The sequence below is a fragment of the Myotis daubentonii genome, chromosome 15 (genome assembly GCF_963259705.1).
Source record: "Myotis daubentonii chromosome 15, mMyoDau2.1, whole genome shotgun sequence".
Taxonomy (NCBI): Eukaryota; Metazoa; Chordata; class Mammalia; order Chiroptera; family Vespertilionidae; genus Myotis; species Myotis daubentonii.
In genome coordinates this window covers 40,758,315-40,783,968 of record NC_081854.1, presented here as the reverse complement: position 1 = coordinate 40,783,968, position 25,654 = coordinate 40,758,315, and the positions used below count along the sequence as shown (strand labels likewise).

At 47.6% G+C, this 25,654-nt stretch overlaps 1 protein-coding gene across 4 annotated transcripts in view; it reads left to right on the top strand.

Moving 5' to 3' along the window:
• Positions 1–14,241, top strand: part of ZFP1 (ZFP1 zinc finger protein) — a 43,893-nt gene extending 29,652 nt beyond the window's left edge. For 2 of the 4 annotated variants that reach the window (XM_059667433.1, XM_059667434.1), the window contains exons 3-4: positions 8,996–9,122; positions 11,059–14,241. In XM_059667433.1, coding sequence (XP_059523416.1) covers positions 8,996–9,122; positions 11,059–12,137 — 1,206 coding nt within the window. In that variant the 3' untranslated portion in view covers positions 12,138–14,241. Of the gene's footprint in view, positions 1–8,851; positions 8,916–8,970; positions 9,123–11,058 lie in introns of all 4 variants that reach the window. The other 2 variants (XM_059667435.1, XM_059667432.1) reach the window with 2 other exon arrangements.
• Positions 14,242–25,654: the final 11,413 nt, after the last annotated feature.

Here is a 25,654-nt window from a genome sequence, read left to right as displayed (position 1 = left end):
AGGAGAGACTAGAGAGAGAAAGGAGAGGCTAGGGAGAGCGAGGAAGGAGATACTAGAGAGAGGAGGAGGAGTGGCCGGAGAGGGGAGGAGAGGCTAGAGAGGAGGAGAGACTAAAAAGAGAGAGAGAGGAAGGTGAGACTAGAGAGGTAGAAGAAGAGAGACTAGAGAGGAAGAGAGACGAGAAAGAGGAAGAGAGACAAGAAAGAGGAGGAGAGCATAGAGAGTAGGAGAGACTAGAGAGAGGAGGAGGAGAGGCTTGAGAGGGGAGGAGAGGCTAGAGAGAGGAAGGAGAGGCTAGAGAGAAGGAGAGGTTAGAGAGAGGAAGGAGAGGCTAGAGAGAGGAAGAAGAGGCAAGAGTGAAGAAGGAGAGGCTAGAGAGAGGAAGGAGAGGCTAGAGAGGAGGAGAGACTAAAAAGAGAGAGAGAGAGGAAGGTGAGACTAGAGAGGTAGAAGAAGAGAGACTAGAGAGGAAGAGAGACGGAAAAAGGAGGAGAGCATAGAGAGAGGAGGAAGAGACGCTTGAGAGGGGAGGAGAGGCTAGAGAGAGGAAGAGAGATTAGAGAGAGAGAGAAGAAGAGAGACAGGAGGAGAGACTAGAGAGAAGAGAAGAGGCTAGAGAAAGAGAGGAAGGAGAGACGAGAGAGGAAGGAGAGACTAGAGAGATAGAAGAAGAGAGACTAGAGAGTAAGAGAGACGAGAAAGAGGAGGAGAGCATAGAGAGAGAGTAGGAGAGACTAGAGAGAGGAAGTAGAGGCTAGAGAGAGGAAGTAGAGGCTAGAGAGAGCGAGGAAGGAGAGGCTAGAGAGAGCGAGGAAGGAGATACTAGAGAGAGGAGGAGGAGAGGCTAGAGAGCGGAAGGAGAGACTAGAGAGAGAGAGGGGAGTAGAGACCAGAGAGATAGAAGAAGAGAGACAGAGGAGTAGAGACTAGAGAGAAGAGGAGAAGGGTCTAGAGAGAGAGGAGGAGAGGCTAGAGAGATGAGGAGAGACTAGAGAGGAGGAGAGACGAGAGACAGAGGAGGCGAGACTAGAGAGGAAGGAGAGGCTTGAGAGAGGAGAGGAGACAGACTAGAGAGGAGGAGAGGCTTGAGAGAGGAGAGGAGAGACTAGAGAGAGGAAGGACAGACTAGAGAGAGGAGGAGAAGAGACTAGAGAGAGAGGAGAAGAGACTAGAGAGAGAGGAGGAGGAGAGGCTAGAGAGAGAGAGGAAGGAGAGGCTAGGAGAGAGGAAAGAGAGACGAGAGAGAGGAGGATAGACTAGAGAGAGAAGGCGGAGAGGCTAGAGAGGAGGAGAGGCTAGAGAGGAGGAGAGGCTAGAGAGAGAGGAGGAGAGGCTAGAGTGAAAGAGAGAGTAGAAAGAAGAGGAGAGACTAGAGAACGGAGGATGAAAGACTAGAGAGAGGAAGAAGAGGCTTGCGAGAGCGAGGAAAGAGATACTAGAGAGAGGAGGAGAGGCTAGAATGAGGAAGCAGAGGCGAGAGAGAGGAGTAAACACTAGAGAGATAGAAGAGAGACAGAGGAGGAGAGACGAGAGAGACAGGAGGAGAGACTAGAGAGAGAGAGCAAGGAGGGATGAGAGAGAGGGAGAAGAGACAAGAGAGAGGAGGAGGAGGAGAGGCTAGAGAAAGAGGAGGGGAGACTAGAGGGACAGAGGAGGAGAGACTAGACCGAAGAGGAGAATAGAGAGAAGAAGGAGAGGCTAGAGAGACAGGAGGAGAGACTAAAGAGAGAGGAAGGAGAGGCTAGAGATAGAAGAGGAGAGACTAGAGAGACAGAAGAAGAGAGAGAGAAGGAGAGACTAGAGAGAGAGAGAGCGGAAGGTGAGACTAGAGAGACAGAAGAAGAGAGCCTAGAGAGGAGGAGAGATGAGAGAGAGAGGAGGAGAGACAGAAGAAGAGAGAGAGAAGGAGAGACTAGAGAGAGAGAGAGCGGAAGGTGAGACTAGAGAGATAGAAGAAGAGAGCCTAGAGAGAAGGAGAGACGAGACAGCGAGGAGGAGAGACTAGAGATACAGAAAAGGAGAGACTAGAAAGAGAGAGGAAGGAGAGATGAGAGATAGAGAGGATGGATAGACAGAGAGAGGAGGAGGACAGGCTTGAGAGAGAGGAGGAGGAGAGACTAGAGAGAGAGGAGTAGAGACTAGAGAGATAGAAGAAGGAAGACAGAGAAGGAGAGACTAGAGAGAAGAGGAGAAGAGACTATAGAGAGAGAGGGAGAGAGGAAAAGCAGAAGCTAAGGATAGAGGAGGAGAGGTTAGAAGGAGAGGAGGAGAGACTAGGGAGATAGAAGAAGAGAGACTAGAGAGGAGGAGAGATGAGAGACAGAGGAGGAGAGACTAGAGAGGAAGGAGAGACAAGAGTTAGAGAGGAGATAGACTAGAGAGAGAAGGAGGAGAGGCTTTAGAGAGAGAGGAAGGAGAGACTAGAGAGACAGGAAAAGAGACTAGAGAGAGAGAAGGAGAGGCTAGAGAGAGGGCCAGAGAGACTTGAGAGAGGAAGGAGAAGCTACGGAGAGAGGAAGGAGAGACTAGAGAGAGAGAGAGGAGTAGAGACTAGAGAGAGAAAGAGGAGAGGCTAGAGAGAGGAAGGAGAGGCTAGAGAGAGATTAAGGAGAGATGAGAGATAGGAGGATAGACTAGAGAGAGAAAGAGGAGAGCCTAGAGAGGAGGAGAGGCTAGAGAGAGAGAGGAAGTAGAAGCTAGAGCAGGGGTGGGCAAACTTTTGATTCGAGGGCCACAATGGATTCTTAAACTGGACCGGAGTGCCGGAACAAAAGCATGGATGGAGTGTTTGTGTGAACTAATATAAATTCAAAGTAAACATCATTACATAAAAGGGTACGGTCTTTTTTTTTTCAATAGTTTTATTCCTTTCAAACGGGTCGGATCCGGCCCGCGGGCGGTAGTTTGCCCACGGCTGAGTTAGAGTGTAGGACAGACTAGAGAGACAGAGGAGGAGAGACTATAGAGATTGAGGAAGGAGATAGGAGAGAGAGGAAGGAGAGACTAGAGAGACAGGAGAAGAGACTCGAGAGATAGGAGGATGAGAGGCTAGAGAGAGAGGAGGGGAGACTAGAGGGACAGAAGAAGAGAGACAGAGGAGGAGAGGCTAGAGAGAGAGGGGAGACTAGAGATACAGGAGGAGAGGCTAGGGCTAGAGGAGGAGAGACGAGAGACAGAAGAAGAGAGACAGAGGAGGAGAGAGAAGAGAGTGAGAGTGGAAGGTGAGACTAGAGAGAAGAAGAGAGACTAGAGAGGAGGAGAGACGAAAGAGAGAGAAGAGGAGAGACTAGAAAGAGAGAGGAAGGAGAGACGAAAGAGAGGATGGATAGACCTGAGAGAGAAGGAGGACAGGCTTGAGAGAGGAAGGAGAGACTAGAGAGAGAGGAGTAGAGACTAGAGAGATAGAAGAAGAGAGACAGTTACTAGGGAGAGGAGGAGAAGAGATTAGAGAGAGAGTGGAAGGCTATAGAGACAGGAGAAGAGACTAGAGAGAGTGGAGGAGAGATTAGAGAGAGGAGGAGGAGAGGCTCGAGAGAGAGGAGGAGATACTAGAGAGGAAGAGAGACTTGAGAGAGAGGAGGAAAGGCTAGACAGAGAGAGGAGGAGAGGCTCGAGAGAGAGGAGGAGAGGCTAGAGAGAGAGAGGAGGGTAGGCTCGAGAGAGGAGATACTAGAGAGGAAGAGAGACAGAGGAGGAGAGACAAGAGAGAGAGAGAGAGAGGAAGTGGAGACTAGAGAGAGAGAGAGGATGGTGAGACTAGAGAGGAGGAGAGACGAGAGAGAGAGGAGGAGAGTCTAGAGAGACAGAAAAGGAGACCCGAGCGAGAGGAAGGAGAGAGTATAGTGAGAAGGAGGAGAGGCTTGAGAGAGAGAGGAAGGAGACTAGAGAGACAGTAGAAGAGACTAGAGAGAGGGGCGGAGGAGAGTCTAGAGAGAGGGCAGGAGAGACTAGAGAGAGGAAGGAGAAGCTCCGGAGAGAGCAAGGAGAGGCTAGAGAGGGAGGAGGAGAGACTAGAGAGATTAAGGAGAGGCTAGAGCGAGCGAGGAGGGAGATACTAGAGAGAGGAGGAGGAGAGAGGAGAGAGAGGAGTAGAGACTAGAGAGAAGAGAGACAGAGAAGGAGAGACTAGAGAGAGAGGAAGGGACACTAGAGAGGAGAAGAAACCAGAGAGAGGAAGGAGAGACTAAAGAGAGAGGAAGGAGAGGCTAGAGAGAAGAGGAGAGACAGAGAAGGAGAGACTAGAGAGAGAGAAGGAAAGAGTAGAAAGACAGAGGAGGAGAGACTAGCAGGGGTGGGCAAACTTTTTAACTCGAGGTCCACAATGGGTTCTTAAACTGGACCGGAGGACCGGAAGAAAAGCATGGATGGAGTGTTTGTGTGAACGAATACATGTTAACACTGCTGCTGGTGAAGGAGCGTAGGGGACAGCAAGAGAACCCTCCGCTCTTTCGGCTCCACGGGCCGGATAAAACAGCCGAACGGGCTGGATCCGGCCCGCGGGCCGTAGTTTGCCCATGGCCGGACTAGAGAGAGGAAGAGGAGAGACTAGAGAGAGAAGGAGAGGCTAGAGAGAGGAGGACGAGAGGCTTGAGAGGGGAGGAGAGGCTAGAGAGAGAGAGGAGGAGAGACTAGAGAGAGGAAGGAGAGGCTAGAGAGAAGAAGGAGAGATTAGAGAGAGAGGAGGAGGAGAGACTAGAGAGATAGAAGAAGAGAGACAGGAGGAGAGACTAAAGAGAAGAGGAGAAGAGACTAGAGAGAGGAGGAGAGGCTAGAGAGAAGAGAAGGAGAGACTAGAGAGAGGAAGGAGAGGCGAGAGAGAGGAGGAGAGACTAGAGAGAGGGCCGGAGAGACTTGAGAGAGGAGGAGAGACTAGAGAGAGGAAGGAGAAGCTAAGGAGAGAGGAAGGAGAGACTAGAGAGAGGAAGGAGAGACTAGAGAGAGGAAGGAGAGGCGAGAGAGAGGAGGAGAGACTAGAGAGAGGGCCGGAGAGACTTGAGAGAGGAGGAGAGACTAGAGAGAGGAGGAGAGACTAGAGAGAGGAAGGAGAAGCTAAGGAGAGAGGAGTAGAGACTAGAGAGAGAAAGAGGAGAGGCTAGAGAGAGGAAGTAGAAGCTAGAGAGAGATTAAGGAGAGACGAGAGATAGAGGATAGACTAGAGAGAGAAGGAGGAGAGGCTAGAGAGGAGAGGCTAGAGAGAGCGAGGAAGGAGATACTAGAGAGAGAGGAAGGAGAAGCTATGGAGAGAGGAAGGAGAAACTAGAGAGACAAGAAAAGAGACTAGAGAGAGGAGGAGGAGAGACTGGAGAGACAGAAGAAGAGAGGCAGAGGAGGAGAGACTAGAGAGAGTAGTAGGAGAGTTTAGAGAGAGAGGAGAATGGACTAGAGAGAAGAAGAGAGACAGAGGAGGAAGGACTAGAGAGAGAGGAAGGAGAAAGTAGAGAGAGAGAAGGAGAGAGTAGAAAGACAGAGGAGTAGAGACTAGTGAGAAGAAGGAGAGACTAGAGCAGCCGTGGGCATACTACGGCTCGCGGGCGGGATCCGGCCCATTTAAATGAATAAAACTAAAAAAAAAAAAAAAAAAAAAAAAGACCGTACCCTTTTATGTAATGATGTTTACTTTGAATTTATATTAGTTCACACAAACACTCCATCCATGCTTTTGTTCCTGCCCTCCGGTCCTGTTTAAGAACCCATTGTGGCTCTCGAGTCAACAAGTTTGCCCACCCCTGGACTAGAGAGAGAGAGGAGTAGACACTAGAGAGATAGAAGAAGAGATACAGAAGAGGAGAGACTAGAGAGAGGAAGGAGAGACTGGAGAAAGGAGGAGGAGTGACTAGAGAGAGAGAGGACAGACTAGAGAGACATAGGAGGACAGACTAGGTTGACAGGAGGAGAGGCTAGGGAGATAGAGGAGGAAAGGCTAGAGAGACATGTTGAGACTAGAGAGAGGAGGAGGAGATACTAGAGAGAGGAAGGAGACGTTATGGAGAGAGGACAGAGAGACTGGAGACATAGTGGAAGGAGAGGCTAGTGATAAAGAGGAGGAGAGACTAGAGAGAAGAAAAGACACAGGAGGAGAGACTAGAGTGAGAGAGAGGAAGGAGAAACTTGAGAGAGTGGAGGAGAGGCTAGAGAGAGGAAGGAGAGACTAGAGCAGTGATGGCGAACCAATGACACGCGTGTCAGAGGTGACATGCGAACTCATTTTTTTGGTAGATTTTTCTTTGTTCAATGGCATTTAAGTATATAAGATAAAAATCAAAAATATGTCCATGTTTTACTCTGGTTGCAGATATCAAAAAATTTCTATATGTGATTCGGCACCAGAGTTAAGTTAGGGTTTTTCAAAATGCTGACACGCCAAGCTCAAATGGTTCGCCATCACTGGACTAGAGAGAGAGGAAGGAGAGACTAGAGACAGAGGAGGCGAGGCTAGAGAGAGAGGAAGAGAGACTAGAGAGTGGAGTAGATACTAGAGAGACAGAGGAGGAGAGGCTAGAGAGATGAAGGGGAGAGAGGAGGAGAGACTAGAGCAGGGGTGGGCAAACTTGTTGACTCGAGGGCCACAATGGGTTCTTAAACTGGACCGGAGGGCTGGAACAAAAGCATGGATGGAGTGTTGTGTGAACTAATATAAATTCAAAGTAAACATCATTACATAAAAGGGTACGGTCTTTTTTTTTTTTTTTTTTTTTTTTTAGTTTTATTCATTTCAAACGGGCCGGATCCGGCCCGCAGGCCGTGGTTTGCCCATGGCTGGACTAGAGACAGAGGAGGAGATACTAGTGAAAGAGAAAGGAAAGACTAGAGAGATAGGAGGAGAGACTAGAGAAAGGAAGGAGAGACTATAGACAGAGGAGGAGAGACTAGAACAGTGATGGTGAACCTTTTGAGCTCGCCGTGTCAGCAATTTGAAAAACCCTAACTTAACTCTGGTGCCGTGTCACGTTTAGAAATTTTTTTATATTTTCAACCACAATAAAACATTTTTTGACATTTTATATATTTAAATGCCATTTAACAGAGAAAAATCAACCCAAAAAATGTCATAGGTTTTCCATTACTCCTAGAGAGAAGAAGGAGAGGCTGGAGAGAGAGAGGAAGGAGAGACTAGAAAGACAGAGGAGGAGAGGCTAGAGCAGCCATGGGCAAACTATGGCCCGCGGGCTGTATCCGGCCCGTTTGAAATGATTAAAACTTAAAAAAAAAAAGACCGTACCCTTTTATATAATGATGTTTACTTTGAATTTATTTATTTATTTTTTATATTTTTATTGATTTTTTACAGAGAGGAAGGGAGAGAGATAGAGAGTCAGAAACATCGATGAGAGAGAAACATCGATCAGCCGCCTCCTGCACATCCCCCACCGGGGATGTGCCCGCAACCCAGGTACATGCCCCTGACCGGAATCGAACCTGGGACCTCTCAGTCCGCAGGCCGACGCTCTATCCACTGAGCCAAACCGGTTTCGGCTACTTTGAATTTATATTAGTTCACACAAACACTCCATCCATGCTTTTGTTCCGGCCCTCCGGTCCTGTTTAAGAACCCATTGTGGCCCTCGAGTCAACAAGTTTGCCCACCCCTGTACTAGAGAGAGGAGGAGGAGGGACTAGAGAGAGAAGAGGCTAGAAATAGGGATGAAAGAGAGGAGTAGAGAGAGATGAGAGAGAGACAGGCTGCAGAAAGTAAAGACGGTGAAAAGAGAGATTGACAGGGAGGACTGAGTAGAGAGGGAGGATGGAGAAAAGCTGGTGGAGTTGGAGGGATTGTAGTGAGAGAAAGGGTGGTGTATGGGGAGGTGTTGAGAACAGTGATAGAGAGCAGATTGGGGAAATTAAGGACAGAGAGGAGGCTAGACAGAGGGATAGAGGAGAGTGAGACTGTACCCTAAAGAGCAGAGAGGAGTGAGCGGTCGTGAGGGAGGATGGCTAAAGAAGGACCAAGAGTGAGGAGTGGGAAGAAGGACGAGTGTGCCAAGGAGGCGTTAGAGAGGAGTGATGGTACTTGCCGGAGCTTTCTGTTGTTCTCCCAGGTGCCACTCTCGCATCTCCTGTGTGCTGTGGCCTCGGTGTTTCTGGGAACCCCGTCCTTTGGGTTTCTATGCAGCCGTATTACATAATGGTGATTGGTAACCTCATTTACCATGGCGTTTGGCACCCTCCAAACCCTCTCCTCCACCAGAGGTCAGCGTGGGCTGGAAGTTCCACCCTCTAATCACATGGTCAGATCTGATGGTGACCAGCCCCTGTCCTTATGCCATTTCCGGAAGTCACCTCACTAATATACCAAACCTGTATCAGTCTCAATTCTTAGGTTAATCTAGGGCAGTGATGGCGAACCTATGACACGTGTGTCAGAGGTGACACACGAACTCATTTTTTTCGTTGATTTTTCTTTGTTAAATGGCATTTAAATATATAAAGTAAATATCAAAAATATAAATCTTTGTTTTACTATGGTTGCAAATACCAAAAAATTTCTGTATGTGACACAGCACCAGAGTTACGTTAGGGTTTTTCAAAATGCTGACACGCCGAGTTCAAAAGGTTCACCCTCACTGGTCTAGGGGCTTGGAGAGCTGTGAGCCAGGAACTGTGGACAAAGACCAGATGTATTTCTTATAGATAGTATCACAGAAAGTCTAATCTACTGTTTAATATTGTCTAGTTTGATACCATAAGAACAGTGCCTGTGTGAGCACCACCCCGCACTGGTGCCCATCACTGCTGTCCACTGATGGTTAGAGAATGCTAGGGGTTTCATCATCATAGGTGCCTGTGCCTGAGACAGTGCCAGAGATAGGGGACTGAGTGCTCGAACCTCTATAAACACACTTTCTCACAAAAGGTAGTGAAGATGCTGGGTTGGTGTCGTGTAAATTTCCCTGGCGAATGACCCTTACAGCAGTGTGGTAAGAATAACTTTCCACATGTCCTTTCTGTATCACCAAACGCTCGCCATTCCAGAATGAATAGCAATATGCCATTTCAGGGGTCAGTCTCATTCACGGATGTGACTGTGGACTTCACCCAGGAGGAGTGGGAGCAGCTGGACCCATCGCAGAGGATCCTGTACATGGATGTGATGCTGGAGAACTACAGCAACCTACTGTCAGTAGGTAAGGACAGCTTCCAGGCGTCACTGTTTACCTAGGGGCGCTTATGTTCTTTCTCAGTTACCAGAAGTATGAGCGTCTAAATCACTAAGTGGTTTGGCCTCAAGCTTCACATGTTACAGCTGAGAGTGACTACTGAAGTTCTAAAGTCCAAGCAGTTAGGAGCTGCGATCAAACCAGATGTGATTTTCAAGGTGGAGCAGCTGGAGCTGTGGCTAGCAAAGTTAGAACTGCAGTTGAGAACTCTAGCGAAAATGTGGAAGGAGGGAAGGAGAATCAGAAGCCACTAGAAGTAATATCCCAAGGATTATGAATGAGTTGGTACCTTTGAAATACTGTTAAGACTTTTTTTCCCCCAAAATCCCTAAACCCTTAGAGACGGCTGCAAACAGGATCTGCCCCAGATGTCTGAGAGTTGCATATTTTAGCTCAGGGCCATTGGCATAGTGGCCTCAGGGGAAATAGATTTTTCAGTGCAGGAGTGACATCCTTGTCCTGGACACAGATGGTAGCTGCAGCACAAGCGCCAGGAATGACCAGTAATGCACAGAGGAAAGTGAAGGTTATGCAAGACCTAGGTGGAGGCTGGGTAATCTGATCCTTAAGATCCTGTCAAATAAAAGTAGGGACAAGACTAGTTTGGGGAAGAAATTAAGCATATTAAAAGGAGAGAGAAAAATAAGATATAATAATGAAAATACATTCTCCAACAGCTTCAATAGAAAAAAAGCAATGAGCCCTAGCTGGTTTGGCTCAGTGCATAGAGCGTCAGCCTGTGGACTGAAGGGTCCCTGGTTTGATTCTGGTCGCAGGCTCCTGGCCCTGGTTGGGGGCATGCAGGACGCAACCAATTGATACGTCTCTTTCACATCAGTGTTTTGCTCTGTCTCTCCCTCTTCCTTCCACCCTCCCTAAAAATCAATGGGAAACATATCCTCGGGTGAGGATTAAATTAAATTTTAAAAAAGAAAAACACGATGAAAGCAGTAGTAGCATTGAATCTATCAAAAGGATCTTGGGTCCTTGGATCAATTTTGTGTTTCCTACAAAATAATGAGTTTCTGAACCTTTTCATTCACTTGCCAAGTCTTACTTTAAAGCAGCAATTTTCAACCTTTTCATCTTATGGCACATAATTTAGAAAATTCTGCAGCACACCAAAAATACTTTTTGCCAAACTGACAAGAAAAGGGGGGCATAATTTTGATTCATTCACACCAGACAGCTATTGTTGTGTTGGCTGTTGTCATTTTTAAAGTTGACAATCTAAGGGAAAAGTGGTCAGTGCCCCTGACTAGGCAGTTTGCATGTTTTAAAGTTCTTGTGGCACATCCGTGTGCTGCAGCTCAGGGTGGGCATCGCTGCCTTAGAGACAGGAGCTCCTCAGTAGGATTGTTTCTGCAAAACAATAACGCTGCCCGTGGGAAGGGAGAAGGCGGGGAGAGAGCCTGGGCGCATGTAGGCGAGGTCCTGGTCTAGCCACAGTGACACAGCATCAGAGTGTGGGTTGCTAAACTCAGGTCTGCCTGTGTCCTTTCCTTTACCATCTTCATCTACTTGCTTGCCTCTGTGCTAGCTATGCAGGGTCCCTGAGGACAAGGTCCCCTTTGTCCCTGCAGTGCCCGCCTTCCCACATGTGTTTCCTATTGCTGTGTTTTTATTTCTCTTTACCCCTCTGTGGGGTCGCTGTGTGATCTGGCAATGCTACTCGTGTTCACTGTCAGTTCCCACTTCTTTTTTTTTTTTTTTGCCACAGGCTCTTTTTCCCCCTTGTCTTTTCAGAGTTTAAGAGGGAGGACAGATTTGCACTGGGGACTACTTAATTCTGGAAGACTGGGTCCCAAACTAAAAAGGCGGCGCTAGGATGGGACATTTGGGGGACCTTCTATAACATGACAGCGAGAGGCCTGACGGAGTGTCCTTCCTGTGCTCTTTCTAGAGGTGTGGAAGGCTGACGACCAGGTGCAGCGGGAGCACAGTGACCCCGAGGAGCAGGCGAGGCCATTCATAATCTGCAAGAACCAAACCCCCACTGAGGAAAGAAGTGATCTCTTTGAAAAATCATTCAATCTGAGCACAGACTTTGTTTCTTTAAGACAAGTGCCCTATAAATATGACTTGTATGAAAAAACTTTGAAATACAGTTCAGACTTACTTAACAGTGACAGCTATATAAGAAAGCAAGCTGATGAGTATAACGGATTTGGAAAAGCTCTTCTCTATCTAAAGCAAGAGAAAACCCATCCTGAAATGGAATACGCGGAATATAACAAAATTGGGAAAGCCTTCAGCCATAAAGAAGCCATTTTTAAACATCAGAAAATTAGAAATTTGGTGCAGCCCTTCATTTGTAATTACTGTGACAAGGCCTTTTCCTTTAAGTCACTCCTCATCAGTCATAAGAGAATACATACTGGAGAAAAGCCGTATGAGTGTAATGTCTGTAAGAAAACTTTCTCCCATAAGGCAAACCTCATTAAGCATCAGAGAATTCATACTGGGGAGAAACCCTTTGAATGTCTTGAATGTGGGAAAGCCTTCACCCATCAGTCAAACCTCATTGTACACCAGAGAGCACACATGGAGAAGAAGCCCTATGAGTGCAGTGAGTGTGGCAAGACATTTGCCCAGAAGTTCGAACTCACTACACACCAGAGAATTCACACAGGGGAGCGACCCTATGAGTGTAATGAATGTGCAAAAACCTTTTTCAAGAAATCAAACCTCATCATACATCAGAAAATTCACACGGGAGAGAAACGCTATGAGTGCAGTGAATGTGGGAAATCCTTCATCCAGAACTCACAACTCATTATACATATGAGAACTCATACGGGGGAGAAGCCCTACGAGTGTACAGAATGTGGCAAAACATTCAGCCAACGGTCAACTCTTAGGCTCCACCTGCGAATCCATACGGGGGAGAAGCCGTACGAGTGTTCTCAGTGTGGGAAGGCCTTCAGCAGGAAGTCCCGACTCAGTGTCCATCTCAGAGTTCATATCGGTGACAAACCCTGACCTGCAGCAGGTCGAACTGTGCAACACCCTCCCACCAGAACCCTTCCAGTTGGGGAGAAACCGCCTGAGGTCCTGAGGGAGCATGGGAAATCATACTAAGATACCATCTATCAGCTCAAAAACGCCAAAATAGGGTCCCCTACGGACAGCGGTACTGAAAGTTAGATGTGATACCCAACTGAAGAACACATACCAAGAATATCCAACTGTAAATAGACATGCTTAACTATTACAGTGAGCTTTTTAAAACCTGAATGAATTATTTAAACCTTGAATGAATTTAAGGATGAAATCGTCTGGGAAGCAGCAGAAAGGATATACAGACAGTGCCCAGGGATAGAGTGGTTGTGTGCAATTATGCCACAAAACCACAAAAGTATATTTTAGATCTGCCCGTGTGAATTTAACGGTCATTGGGAGTTTGAAATTCCTCTAATAATTAGGACACATCAAACAAGATTTTCCGTATTAAATATCATGTGTTTTTTTTACAACTCAGTATGCATTCCAGATGAAATACAGAACAGATTTTAAAGTAGCATGTAACACTTTCTACTGCTTGCTGGCATATAGAAGTTGGTGTGGCCATTGTTAATGAGCTGCCTCTTACTAAACAGAGACAGTGGTGAAGTTCTAACCTGCTTCCAGGCTTGCTGAAGCATTTCTACAAGCATCATTTACATGATTATGCAAATATGAGATAATTAAGAGGAGGTTAAGAGTGAGAGGAGGCGGCTGTGGGCTGTGTTACTCAGGATGCCACAGGTAAAAATGGGCTACAGAGAATATCCACATCCATCATGCTGGCATTTTCTGCTGGCTGTTTACACACCAATGCATGTCATTTACCAAAATGTTGTGTAACCCAGAAACCACTTGTATTTGTGTTTCCCCGTTTCTCTCTCTCTTTTTTTTAAAAAAATATATTTTATTGATTTTTTACAGAGAGGAAGGGAGAGAGATAGAGAGTTAGATACATCGATGAGAGAGAAACATCGATCAACTGCCTCCTGCACATCTCCCACTGGGGATGTGCCTGCAACCCAGGTACATGCCCTTGACTGGAATCGAACCTGGGACCTTTCAGTCCGCAGGCCGACGCTCTTTCCACTGAGCCAAACCGGTTTTGGCTCCCCGTTTCTCTTAATATTTTATGAATTGTCTTGTAAAAAATGGTAGGATGTGTATGCAGTGCACAAATGTTAGTTACTTTTCAGAGACTTTAAAGGGAAGCTTATTTTAAGAAAACTGTCACATGCCTTGTTGCTTTTTAAAATTTCTATGTGCATCGTCCACTTTAGAGAGACACTTTTGCACATTCTGTTTAGGGGACCCACTTATACTTCCTTGAGTTTCACTAACATCAGCCTGAAACATTTCCCTTTGGAATCTGACTTTGTGAACCTTTCATGGAAAGGCTTAACTTACACTAACAGTTATATAAATTACACTGTTCAGTGATCTCTCCATCTATTGTATAACTCAGAGTGATATCATCTTAGGCTTAATTTCAGATTCACCAAGTTCCTCGTTTTCCTCCATCACAAATCATGCATTAGAATTGTAAATGGCAACCGAAACTGGCTTTTAAAATTTTTTGAAGACCATTGATGTGCTGTTACTATACTAGTATATGAATGTGAGCGACTCTGAACAAGCTTACTAAAACATCCATAGTCCAATAAGTCTTTAAGTTGTCATCTGATCTACTAACAGCCAGGAAGCAGAGGAGGTTAATTTCATACTCTGCTGTTAGAGTAAACTGAGGGCCTTGGGGATCACTGTGACCCTGTCTTTTAACTTTAAGAATATACATATTCTTCCACGCAGCACTCTCATGATTGGGAACCTATCCCTGAGAAAAAACTAACGTGCCAGTACATGAGATTATGTTTATCAATATATACTGTGTATTTTGGTACGTACATAAGGAAACAGTGTAAATGACCACCAGTGGGAATGATGGAATAAATTGTGCGAAACGGATCATGGTTGATGGCATTCCACAGAAAATGTTAGGAACAACTCCTCCAGGTCAGATGAGGGCAGCAGGAGGGGAGAGAGTATATACCACATTTTCTAAAATAAAGATCTAAGAACCTTATGTGTGTGTGTTTTTGTATATGACTTTATGAGCCCGGAGAACAAAATTCTCCTAAGTCAGAAATAGAATTGGAAAGTTGTTCATGATTCCTTAGTCCCTAAATTAACACTCATACTAAAACCACACATAACCCATTGAAATGGGCACGTTAAACAACATGAGTTAACACAGCGCCATCTGAGGCAGGCTCTAGCTGTCCTGGCTGTACTGTGCCCTTGAGCCTTTTCTCAACAAAAGCACATATTTTCTGTTCATTGTTCACTCAATGGAAACCTTACATAAACGGAAAACCAGCAAAGATTTAAAAAAAAAATGCAAGGAATGTCATGTTATTATTACTCTAAGTTATAAAGTCCAAACGCTTTTCGAACACATACCCACCCTTACAACGGCCAACGTGATCACAGTTATGACTGTACTCTAGCGAGCTGTTTGCTCCCAGGGCCTGGAAATTCAGATCAGAACCTCTAATAGTTTTTAAGTGTCTTGTCGTCATAATCCAAAGTGGTTTTAGATGAAATTTCTTCTGAAGACAGATCCTGTAGCCTGACCCTAGGGCTGGTTTCTTTTATCCTCTCAGCCTGGAGGCCGGGTCACTTCCTGGTGGGAGGCCAGAGGCCAGGAGGCAGTGCCATTTGCACAAGAAAACCCAGCTCACAGGTGTTTCCAGACTCACCTGGACCTGTCTGACCCCAAAGCCACCCCCACTGCGCTGGACTCTGGGACCTGTTCTTACTCGACTGCTATTTTCATTTTGGAGATTTTCTTTCTATTTCCATAGATATTTCTCATAACCAAAGTGCTGAAATACTTTTGCTTTTTCACACAGTTTTATGCTTTTTAAATCTAAAGTTGGGAATTATCTACTTGATATAATTCTCATGTGGATAAATCTTGGCGAGTGAGGACTAGTCAGTCATATGGGGAATAAGGTGACGAATGACATTCTAGACAAGAGGCACAAAGCGTGCAAAAACGAGGAAATGTGAGACACTGGGTCCTCAGTGTGGGGGACTCAATGGGATGCAGCTGAAGGTTCAGTCCCAGCCACCTCCCCTTGGCTCCCTGTCATGTCCTCATCCTCCAGCTGAGTGGCCAGCCAAGCCCCGGTCTCCCTACTTGCGCTCAAGAGCCTGTGCCATCCCCTGGCCTTGTTTGGTTACCTGACTCCTGTCAAGTCCTGCAGCCAAAGTACAACGCACTCTGGTCTCGCTTAAGTCTTCCGACTCCACCCGGTCTACGCTCTGCTGTTTTTGAAAAGGAAAAGCCATAGCGCCTCCTGCTGGGGCTGGATGTGGAACACGACTGGGACCTCTCTCCCCCATTTTCGAGCTCTTGGCTAACATTATTGGTGAGCACCTTTTCCTCAGGTCTTCTGCCCCCAAAGAGAGGCCACCCTTCTGCCCGGCACACACTTGAATTGTTGCATGTGGAACCCACATTGGAATGAAGAACCTACCTCTCTCCCTTGGTTTCATAAGGACTGTCAGGATGTTAAAATACAACCACAAACCAACCAAGACACACCTATTGAAGTTAAGGGGCTCATGAAAGAACCCAGAGGGGGGTACGGAAGAACTCGAGTTTCTGGAGCGTACAGGGAGCACGAAACCCTATGAGAAGTGCAGACCACAGCTGTTAACACTAACCATGCAGTGGATGTGGGACATTATTCCTTCCAAAAAGATACCGTGAGTGCCAGCAAGGGGGCAGGCATAGCGGCTGCTGGGGATACGGTGGTGATTCTGTGATGACAGAGGCTCCTGCCCGGGGTGTTTATGGATTAGGGGTGCGGCCCAGCGCCAACAGAAAACCTGGGCAGAGGACAGGCTGTGTGATGAAGCAGGAAGCAGTGTGGGCTGGGCCCGTCCCTGTGAGAAAAATGTGAAACCACCAGAGAAGCATCCTCTGCTTTTAAAAAGTGCACGAGCCGGATGCTAACTGGTAGCGTTGCCCAGAAACAGAAACCCCGCCAGGAGCGAAACCCAGGAGGGAAGTTCTGCCAATTCAAAGCCCCCATTTCAGTCCCTTTCCACAAAACTCACAGCAGTCAAGTGCTTCCTGCTTCCTTCTATCTGCTACTGAGTGACAATTAACAAACCATCTTGCAAGGATCCAAGTTCACTTTAATTCCTTCTGCTTCCCTAGCTCGGTTTCTAGTGTCTCCTGGTGCCCCCCATCCCTCCCACCATCCAGGCTCCTGTAAATGACCTCAGAACTCTGAATTCCACACCCCGAGAAACAGGAGAGTAACTGCAGCTTGTCTAGGGGTGAGGCCAACAACGTGAGCTCTGGCTGATGGATTTCAGCAGAACGTGGGAAGAAGTTATTAGAGGCCTGCGTCCCCGCAGTTTGCTGAGCCAGGTGAGAAAAGCAGGGGCAGCCCGTGGGGATTGAGACCCTTAGGGAAACGAGAAGAGAGAGAGGGAGGGAGGGAGGGAGAGGTATGTTATCCTTAAAAGGATGCATTTGAAGGCAGTGGGAGGCCTGTGGGACTGTGGCCTCAGATCACTTTGCTCAGGACGATGGATGCTATAATGTTGAAAATAAAGCCAGGCTTGTCTGTGATGAGCACCGGCTAGGGGCAGGGCTGGGGCTGGCTGGGATCAGCTGGCTTGGCTGTGCTGGGTACGGGAAGAATGGGCACAGGCCTGGACAAGGCCGGGCAGCTAAGGGGTGCCTTGTTGAGACATAAAGGGTCGTGATGGAGCGGGGAGATCAGGAGCAGGTGGAACATGACCTCAAGCTAGTGAGGAAGCTCAGTATGGCTCCCCGTTGGCCTCCTGAGGCAAACACATTTGGCCACACCCCGAGTGGGGTGTGTTGTTTGAATAAAAACATTCACCACACGAAGTAGTAACAGCAACCACAGCACTGCTGTTAGTGACGATGGTTTACAGCGCAGCTTGTTTGGCCCTTGGTATTGCGTGTGCTTTCACGTTATGTGCACAGTTCAGTAGTCACATCACCCATGAAGGAAGGTCATTATTCTTGTGTCTAAATGAAGAAACAAGTTCAGAGAGGCTAAGGAATTTGCTCAAGTTACATGAAGTGGTACAACACTTAAGAGTACAAAGAGTCGAGAACCAAGATGGCGGCATAAGGTATAAACCTATACATGCTGCCCCCCACAACCACATTAAAGCTACAACTAAAAGACAAAACAGCTATCATCCAGAACCATGGGAAAGCTGGCCGAGTGGAAGTTCTACAACTAGAAGGAAAGAAAAAAGCACATTGAGACTGGGTAGGAGGTGCAGAGGCGCCAAGAGCAGAGGTGCAGAGGCGCGCGCGAGGCAGGCTGCATCTAGGTGCGCGTTTTTTTTTTTCAATTGGAATGGGATACAAGCTCCCGAATGCACTGAACTCAGAGACTCTGGGGACCCAGGCTCCTACGGGGAGAAACTGGACTGTCTTGCAGCGGGTTGGAAAGTGAGGGTGGCTTTCTTGCAGAGCTGCTTGCAGGGATCATTGTTACTGTGGGGGCGCGGGACTTGGGGACATGAGGAGTCGCAGAGACGGCTGACAATAGCCATTGCTGTTTGCCCTGCCCTGGTGATTCTCTGAGACCCCACCCCACTCAATTTACATCCCCACCCAAGCAGGGCAAAGGAACCGCCTGCCCTTTTGCAGCCTAACCTAACAAACTGCAGCTGGGTCAGAGAGCTCCAAAACTTCCAAAACCCAAACAAAGAGGAGAAATCTGCTGATATGGCTGTAGCTCCTGCTGGGTGGACTCACACAGTGGTTGACTTGGAGATCCAGGAGCCAGGGTACCCAGTGGTCAGATACCAGATTTCAACTCCTCACATCCATAAGGGACACACTCAAGAGGCAGAATCAGTGAGCACCAAAGCCCCACTGAAGCAAGTCCTACCCCATAACGGTGTCTCCAGCACAGCAGTTCTTCCACTATAGACACAGCGGGTCCTCGCAGTTAGCCAAAATGCGGAGACAAAGAAACATGTCACAAATGAAAGAAATGGAAGAAAGCAAACTACTGGACATAGAGTTCAAAACCACAGTTATAAGGTTACTCAAGAATCTTCTACGAACCTCCGAGGAACTTAGTGAGACCTTCAAGGATCTTAATGAGAATGCCAAAAAAAAATGGAAAAGGACCAGTCAGAAATTAAACATACACTGACTGAAATTAAGAATAATATACAGCCAGAACCAGTTTGGCTCAGTGGATAGAGCGTCGGCCTGGGGACTGAAGGGTCTTGGGTTCGATTCCGGTCAAGGGCATGTGCCTGGGTTGTGGACACATCCCCAGTAGGGGACGTGCGGGAGGCAGCTGATCGATGTTTCCCTCTCATCGATGTTTCTAAATCTCTATCTCTCTCCCTTCCTCTCTGTAAAAAATCAATAAAATATATTTTTTTTCACTTTTTTTTTTTTTTTACAGAGAGGAAGGGAGAGGGATAGAGAGTTAGAAACATCGATGAGAGAGAAACATAGATCAGCTGCCTCCTGCACACCCCCCACTGGGGATGTGCCCACAACCAAGGCACATGCCCCTGACCGGAATCGAACCTGGGACCTTTGAGTCCGCAGGTCGACGCTATATCCACTGAGCCAAACCGGTTAGGGCAATAAAATATATTTAAAAAAAAAAAAAAGAATAATATACAGAGATCCAACAGCAGACTAGAGGATCCCAAGAATCAAGTCAAAGATTTGAAATACGAAGAAACAAAAAACACCCATCCTGAAAAGCAAAATGAAAGAAGAATCCAAAAATATGAAGATAGTGTAAGGATCCTCTGGAACAGCTTCAAATGTACCAACATCTGAATTATGGGGGTGCCAGAAGAAGAGAGAGAGCAAGATATTGAAAACCTATTTGAAGAAATAATGACAGAAAACTTCCCCCACCTGGTGAAAGAAATAGACTTACAAGTCCAGGAAGCGAAGAGAACCCCAAATAAGAGGAATCCAAAGAGGACCACACCAAGACACATCATAATTAAAATGCCAAGGGCTAAAGACAAAGAGAGAATCTTAAAAGCAGCAAGAGAAAAACAGTTACCTACAAGGGAGTACCCATACAACAGTCAGCTGATTTCTCAACAGAAACCATGCAGGCCAGAAGGGAGTGGCAAGAAATATTCAAAGTGTTGAATAGCCAGAACCTACAACCAAGATTACCCAGGAAAGCTATCATGTAGAATTGAAGGTCAGATAAAGAGCTTCACAGACAAGAAAAAGCTAAAGCAGTTCATCACCACCAAACCAGGATTATATGAAATGCTGAAGGGTATTCTTTAAGAAGAGGAAGAAGAAGAAAAAGGTAAAGATAAAAATTATGAACAACAAAGTGACAACAAATAAATATCTATCAACAAGTTAATCTAAAAATTAAATCAGAATAAACTGGTGAGCCCTGGGCAGCTTGGCTCTGTGGATAGAGCATCAGCCTGCGGATTGAAGGGTCCCAGTTTCGATTCCTGCCAAGGGCACATGCCTGGGTTGCGGGCTTGATCCCCAGTGGGGGGCATGCAGGACGCATCCGATCAATGATTCTCTCTCATCATTGATGTTTCTATCTCTCCTCCCTTCCTCTCTGAAATCAATAAAGAAATATTAAAAAAAAAAAGAATAACCTGGTGAATATAATAGAAGCAGGGGCATAGAAAGGGAGTGGACTGACAATTCTCGGGGTGGGGGGAAGGGGTGAGGGGGTTGCGGGAAGAGATTGGACAAAAATCTTACACCTATGGATGAGGACAGTGGCGGGGGGGGGGGGGTAAGGGCATGGGGTGGGGTGGGAACCAGGTGGAGAGGAGCTATGGGGGGAGAAAAGAGGAACAACTGTAATAATCTGAACAATAAAGATTTATTTTTTTTAAAAAAAAGAGTACAAAGAGTCGTACATTGTAATCCACAGCAACCCCTGGGGAAGAAAAATCATGGAAGCCAATAGGTAAGTTAAAGTGGAACTCTAAAAATGTGTTTAACCCAAAAGAAGGCAAGAAAGGAGAGCGGAACAAGAAAAGGGGCGGGGGTGAGGGGTAGGGGGCAAACAGAAAACAAATAGTAAATGGTAGACCTAAAATTCAACCACATTCATCAAGGCAGAAATTGTCAAATGGTTATTTTTAAAAGGCAAGACCAAACTATATGCTCTGTAAGAATCTTTTTTTTTTTTTTTAAATATTTGTTTACTGATTCCAGAGAGGAAAAGAGATGGAGAGAGAGATAGAAACATAAATGATGACAGAGAATTGTAGATTGGCTGCCTCCTGCACATCCACACTGGGGATCGAGCCTGCAACCTGGGCATGTGCCCTGACTAGGAATCAAACCATGACCTCCCGGTTCATAGGTTGATGCTCAACCACTGAGCCACACCAGCCGGGCTGTAAGAATCTTTTTTAATATAAAGACACAGATGTGTGGAAACGAAAGTGGAAGGGAAAAGGACTACCTGTGACCAGTAAGCCTAAGGGCTTGGAGAGGCACTGTGGATACCAGATAAAGTAGACCTCAGGACAGTACTCCCCGAGAAAAGGGTGGTCGGGCCGATACAGGGGCCAGCGCAGAAAGGCCAACAGGTATGTGCTGAACAACAGTTTCAAAACAGACAAAGCAAAAATGGGCGATTTAAAGGAGGAAAAGCCCACAAGCACAGCTGGACATCCCAACACCTTCAGCAACGGACAGAACTGGACAGAAATTCAATACAGACAGAACCTGTGAACACACAGCTGCCACCTTCATCCAACTGATGGCACGGGTGGCCACCAGGACGCATTCCTCCCCAGTGTGCACAGCACATTCACGCAGACAGACATGCGGGCCACACGAGCCTAAATGGGTGTAAAGGTTTGGAATCCTACCGCATGTTCTCTGACCACAACAGGTTCCATTAGAAACCAGTGACAAGATGGCTGTAGTCTAGGCACCTGAGGGTGGGGTTTTTATTGTAACACGTGACTGACAATATTTTGAGACATCGACCTCCAATGCTATTTGGAATAAACACATTGCCGGCCACACAACTCAATAAAGAGCCGGCTCCTGTGCTTCCACCCTCCACAACTTCCCTTGGTTTTCGAGATCTCCGGATGACCATGTGACTGCTTATTTCCCCTTAACATGCTATAATTCCTGCTTAAAAAAAAAAGTTTTTATTGCTTTTTAGACCGGAAGGGGGAGGGAGAGAGAAACACCCATCGGCTGCCTCCTCCATGCCCCCTACTGGGGACCGAAGCCTGGGTATGCGCCCTGGGCAGGAATTGAACCGGCCACCTCTTGGTGCATGGGACGATGCCCAACCAACTGAGCCACACCGGCCAGGGCTAGTCCTGCTCATTTTAAAATCACCAGTAAAGAGTGAGCTCTCAAAACACTAGGCCTCCACCCTAACAACAGCAGAATCCCAGGGCCACAATCTCCCCCCACAAACTCGCCTGTGGCCGCAGACCTGCAGTGTACCCGCCAGAACCTCTGATTAATAAACCTTGTGTGTGTGTGTGTTTTCCTTCAAAGTTTCCCGATGTTATTGCTGAGGGCATCTTGCAATTATAATACGAACCACAAGCGCCAGTCCAGCCTCAATGTTGGTTCTGAAATATCGGGGCAGCAGCAGGAGGGGGTGGATGCAGCGGGGAGGGAAGGGGGGTGAGTGCCCCCAAGCATTTCTAGCCAATGGCATCACTCTGGATGGCACAACACAATTGGTGCAGCTGCAACCGGTCCTGCCTGGCAGCCCTGTGGGAGCCCCGGGGAGGGAGCATTGCGCGGGTCCTGCCCTGCGGCTGTGCTCCGTCACGCATCGCCTCTGCCCCGTGCTGCCTGGTGTCTGTCCCCAGATGTCACTGCACCAAGAGCAGCGTGATCAAGGCCATATGGTCTCACGCGATATTAGACCACTGATTGGAAAGGCCTTAACTGACAGGTACGTGCGGGTCCTCCGTGCTCAAGGCCAGGAGGAAAGGACCCCCACCAGTGAGGAGAATCAGAGACCTCCACCTGCAACCAGTCAAGAGGGGGTGGGGCTCGTGCCTGGACTACATGCTCCAACCCAGGGAAATAGCCTTGGGACAGGAACCAGTGGCACCAGGAAAAGAAGCGCAGCAGAGGCCCGTAGTCTCTGTGTCGCCGCCTCCCTCGCTGGTGTGGCTCTTCCTTCCCTGACTGATAGGATTATCGTGGGCCCAATCCCTGGTGCGATGTTGCTAAAAATTCATGGACTCCTCAGCCGGTGTTGCTCAGTGGTTGAGCGTTGACCCATGTCCCGGTTTGATTTCTAGTCAGGGCACATGCCTGGGTTGCAAGCTCGATCCCCAGTAGGGGGCGTGCAGGAGGCAGCCAATCAATGATTCTCCTCATTGATGTTTCTACCTCTCTCTCCCTCTCTGAAATCAATACAAATATATTTTAAAACAAAACAAAACCCATCACCTCCTTAAAGATACATCCAGGCTACTGCCTGTTTTCCTCTGAGATTCCACAGCTCTGGGCCTCCTCGGCTGTCCTGAATGGCCAGAATCAAGAAACATGCTTCATGAGGTGTCCCTGCCACAGGCAGTCGTTGAGGCCTCTAGTGACCAGGGAGAGGGAGGATAGCGCTCCGCAGTGGCTGGGTGCGTGTCCATCCTTCCCTCACGGTGATCTCAGCCAAGACTCACAGTGAATGGAAAACACCGACAAGGCCCAGCCGCTGTGCACAGTCCGCGAGGTCAACAGTGCGTATTCACCCAGTTCCACGCGTATGTGGGGTGGGGGTGCGAGTCCCCACACCAGCAGGCAATTCCGGGACACGGGCAGGGTGTCCAAACCACCCAATTCTGACCCTATCTACCTGGAGATACAGCAGGTTTCACGGTTCAAGGATCCGTCCTCCAAGGGCCGTTACAGGCCTAGGTTGCTACCTGTGCTTCTGATTGACTGTAAGTCAGAAGTTCTATGTGCCACAGCAGCTCAGACTCAGGAAACCATTTACTGACTAGACTGCCAGTTTATTATAAAGTGATACTGCCCGGGAAGAGCAGGTGGGAGAGATGCGTAGGGCAGGGTACACGGAAGGGCCCAGGACTTCCATGCCCTCCCCAGGGGCACCCCTCCCCAGGGGCACCCCGGCCTCGCCTGAGTCTCCCCATGCTCACCAACCTGGGAGCTCTGAACCCTGTCCTTTCGGATTTTGTGGAGGTTTTGTGACATGAGCACGATTGATTATTAAATCATCAGCCATTGGGCCGGCCCCACCCCTCCCTGGAGGAGGTGAGCGGTTAGGATTGAAAGTCCCAACTCTAAGGGACCCCATGAGGCTTACAACCAGGGCAGCCATGGGCAGCAGCAGTTCCTCCCTGACTATCCCCAAGGCCCCCTTTTCTCTGATGGCTTAGCCAAGCAGACCAGCCTCGGCTCATTTCCCCAGCCCTTTGTTTCACTGTCCCAACTTTAATGAACATCCTCTAAAATTCACATGGACTCATATTGTGACATTTTTTCCTTCACAAAGTAAAGAACCCACACACTGTTGGCTGGCCCCAGGCAGACCCGTCCAGGGCCAGGCCCCCTTTCCGGTAACATTATATACACAATCACACCACGTCGGCCACCTCCCATTGGGGCAAAGCCCACAGTACACTTTGGAAGTTGCCCCACAGGCCATCTAGCAAGCCTTACCTTGATAACCCCTGGCCTCGCATTCCAAGGTGATCCCTTGGCCACATCTGACTACATTTTCTGGAGTCTCTGGACCAAACTTGAGTCTACCTGGCTTTCCCTGTGGTTTTGGACTAAGCACCGACCCCTTGAGAACCAGCTCTCAGCGTTCTATTGGGCTTGCCAATGCCCCCAAATATCCCAAAATGGCATCCTGCTTACTCTGATTTGAAGCTATTTAAGACTTGAAACAATAAATTACCTAGAAGAAAACGTGGGTACTAAACTTAGAGACTTTGGTCTTAGAGAGGATTTTATGAATTTGACTTCAATGGCAAGATAATTAAAAGCAAAAAATGAATGAACAAGACTACATCAAACTAAAAAGCTTCTGCAAAGCTAAAGAAACCCTCAACAAAACGAAAAGGTAAACCAACCGAATGGGAGAAGATATTTGCCAACAACAGCTTTGACAAGAGGTTAATATCCAAAATATATCAAGAACTCATGCAACTCAACAACAACAAAAACAATTAAAAAATGGCCGAGCCAGCATGGCTCAATGGTGGAGCAGGAGGTCACTGTTCAATTCCCGGTCAGAACGCATGCCTCGGATGTGGGCTTGATCCCTAGTAAGGGGCGTGCAGGAGGCAGCCAATCAATAATTCTCTCTCATTATTGATGTTTCTATCTCTCTCTTTCTCTCTGAAATCAATAAAAATATAAAAAATAAAAAATTCTCACTCATTTTTTTTTAAAAAATGAGCAGAGGACCTGAACAGACACTTCTCTCAAAAAGACATACAGCCCTGGCCAGTGTTGCTCAATGGTTGAGCATCGACTCGTGAACCAGGAGGTCATGGTTCAATCGCGGTCAGGGCACAGGCCCGGGTTGTGGGCTCAATCCTCAGTGGGGGGTATGAAGGCACAGCCAATCAATGATTCTCTCTCATCATTGATGTGATTATCCCTTCTCCCTCTCCCATCCTCTCTGAGATCAGTTTTTTAAAAAACACATAAATATGCCGAAACCGGTTTGGCTCAGTGGATAGAGCGTCGGCCTGCGGACTGAGGGGTCCCAGGTTCGATTCCGGTCAAGGGCATGTACCTGGGTTGCGGGCACGTCCCCAGTGGGAGATGTGCAGGGGGCAGCTGATCGATGTTTCTCTCTCATCGATGTTTCTAACTCTCTATCTCCCTTCCTCTCTGTGAAAAATCAATAAAATATATTAAAAAAAAACACAGATAAATAAAAAGATGCTCACCTTCACTAGGTATTAGGGAAATGCAAATCAAAACTATACCCTTGCCCTGGCCAGTGTGGCTTAGTCGTGCACTGCCAGAGGTTCTTTCAGTGACTAACAGGCAGCTGGCAGGAGGAGGCAGGCAAAGGCGGATCTTGGGGTGACTTGGGCCTTTTGCTGACCTGTTCTTGGGTTGGGTGCTGGTGGAAGCCAGCCTTGGTGTGCAGCTTGGTCCTTCCCATGCACACCCAGGCTCAGCAGAGGCAGCCACAAACTCTGGGTCGCTTTGTAACTCCAAACAGGTTGCCCAGGGCCAGTCACAGGCAGCATCTAACATTGACCTGCACTGGAGTCCCTCCCAAAAGGTCCCAATGGTGGGCTTCAGACAACATCAGAGCAGGACCCAGTTAGCTCTGCAAGCAGCATATCCAAAGGTATATCTCTACAGGCGCCAGACGCTGCTGAGGCAAATTCCGCTTCATGTGATCAGCACCTGCACACCAGCTTGTGCACTGAGGTCAGGGTTGATCCTCATAGTCAGCCAGCCTGAGGAT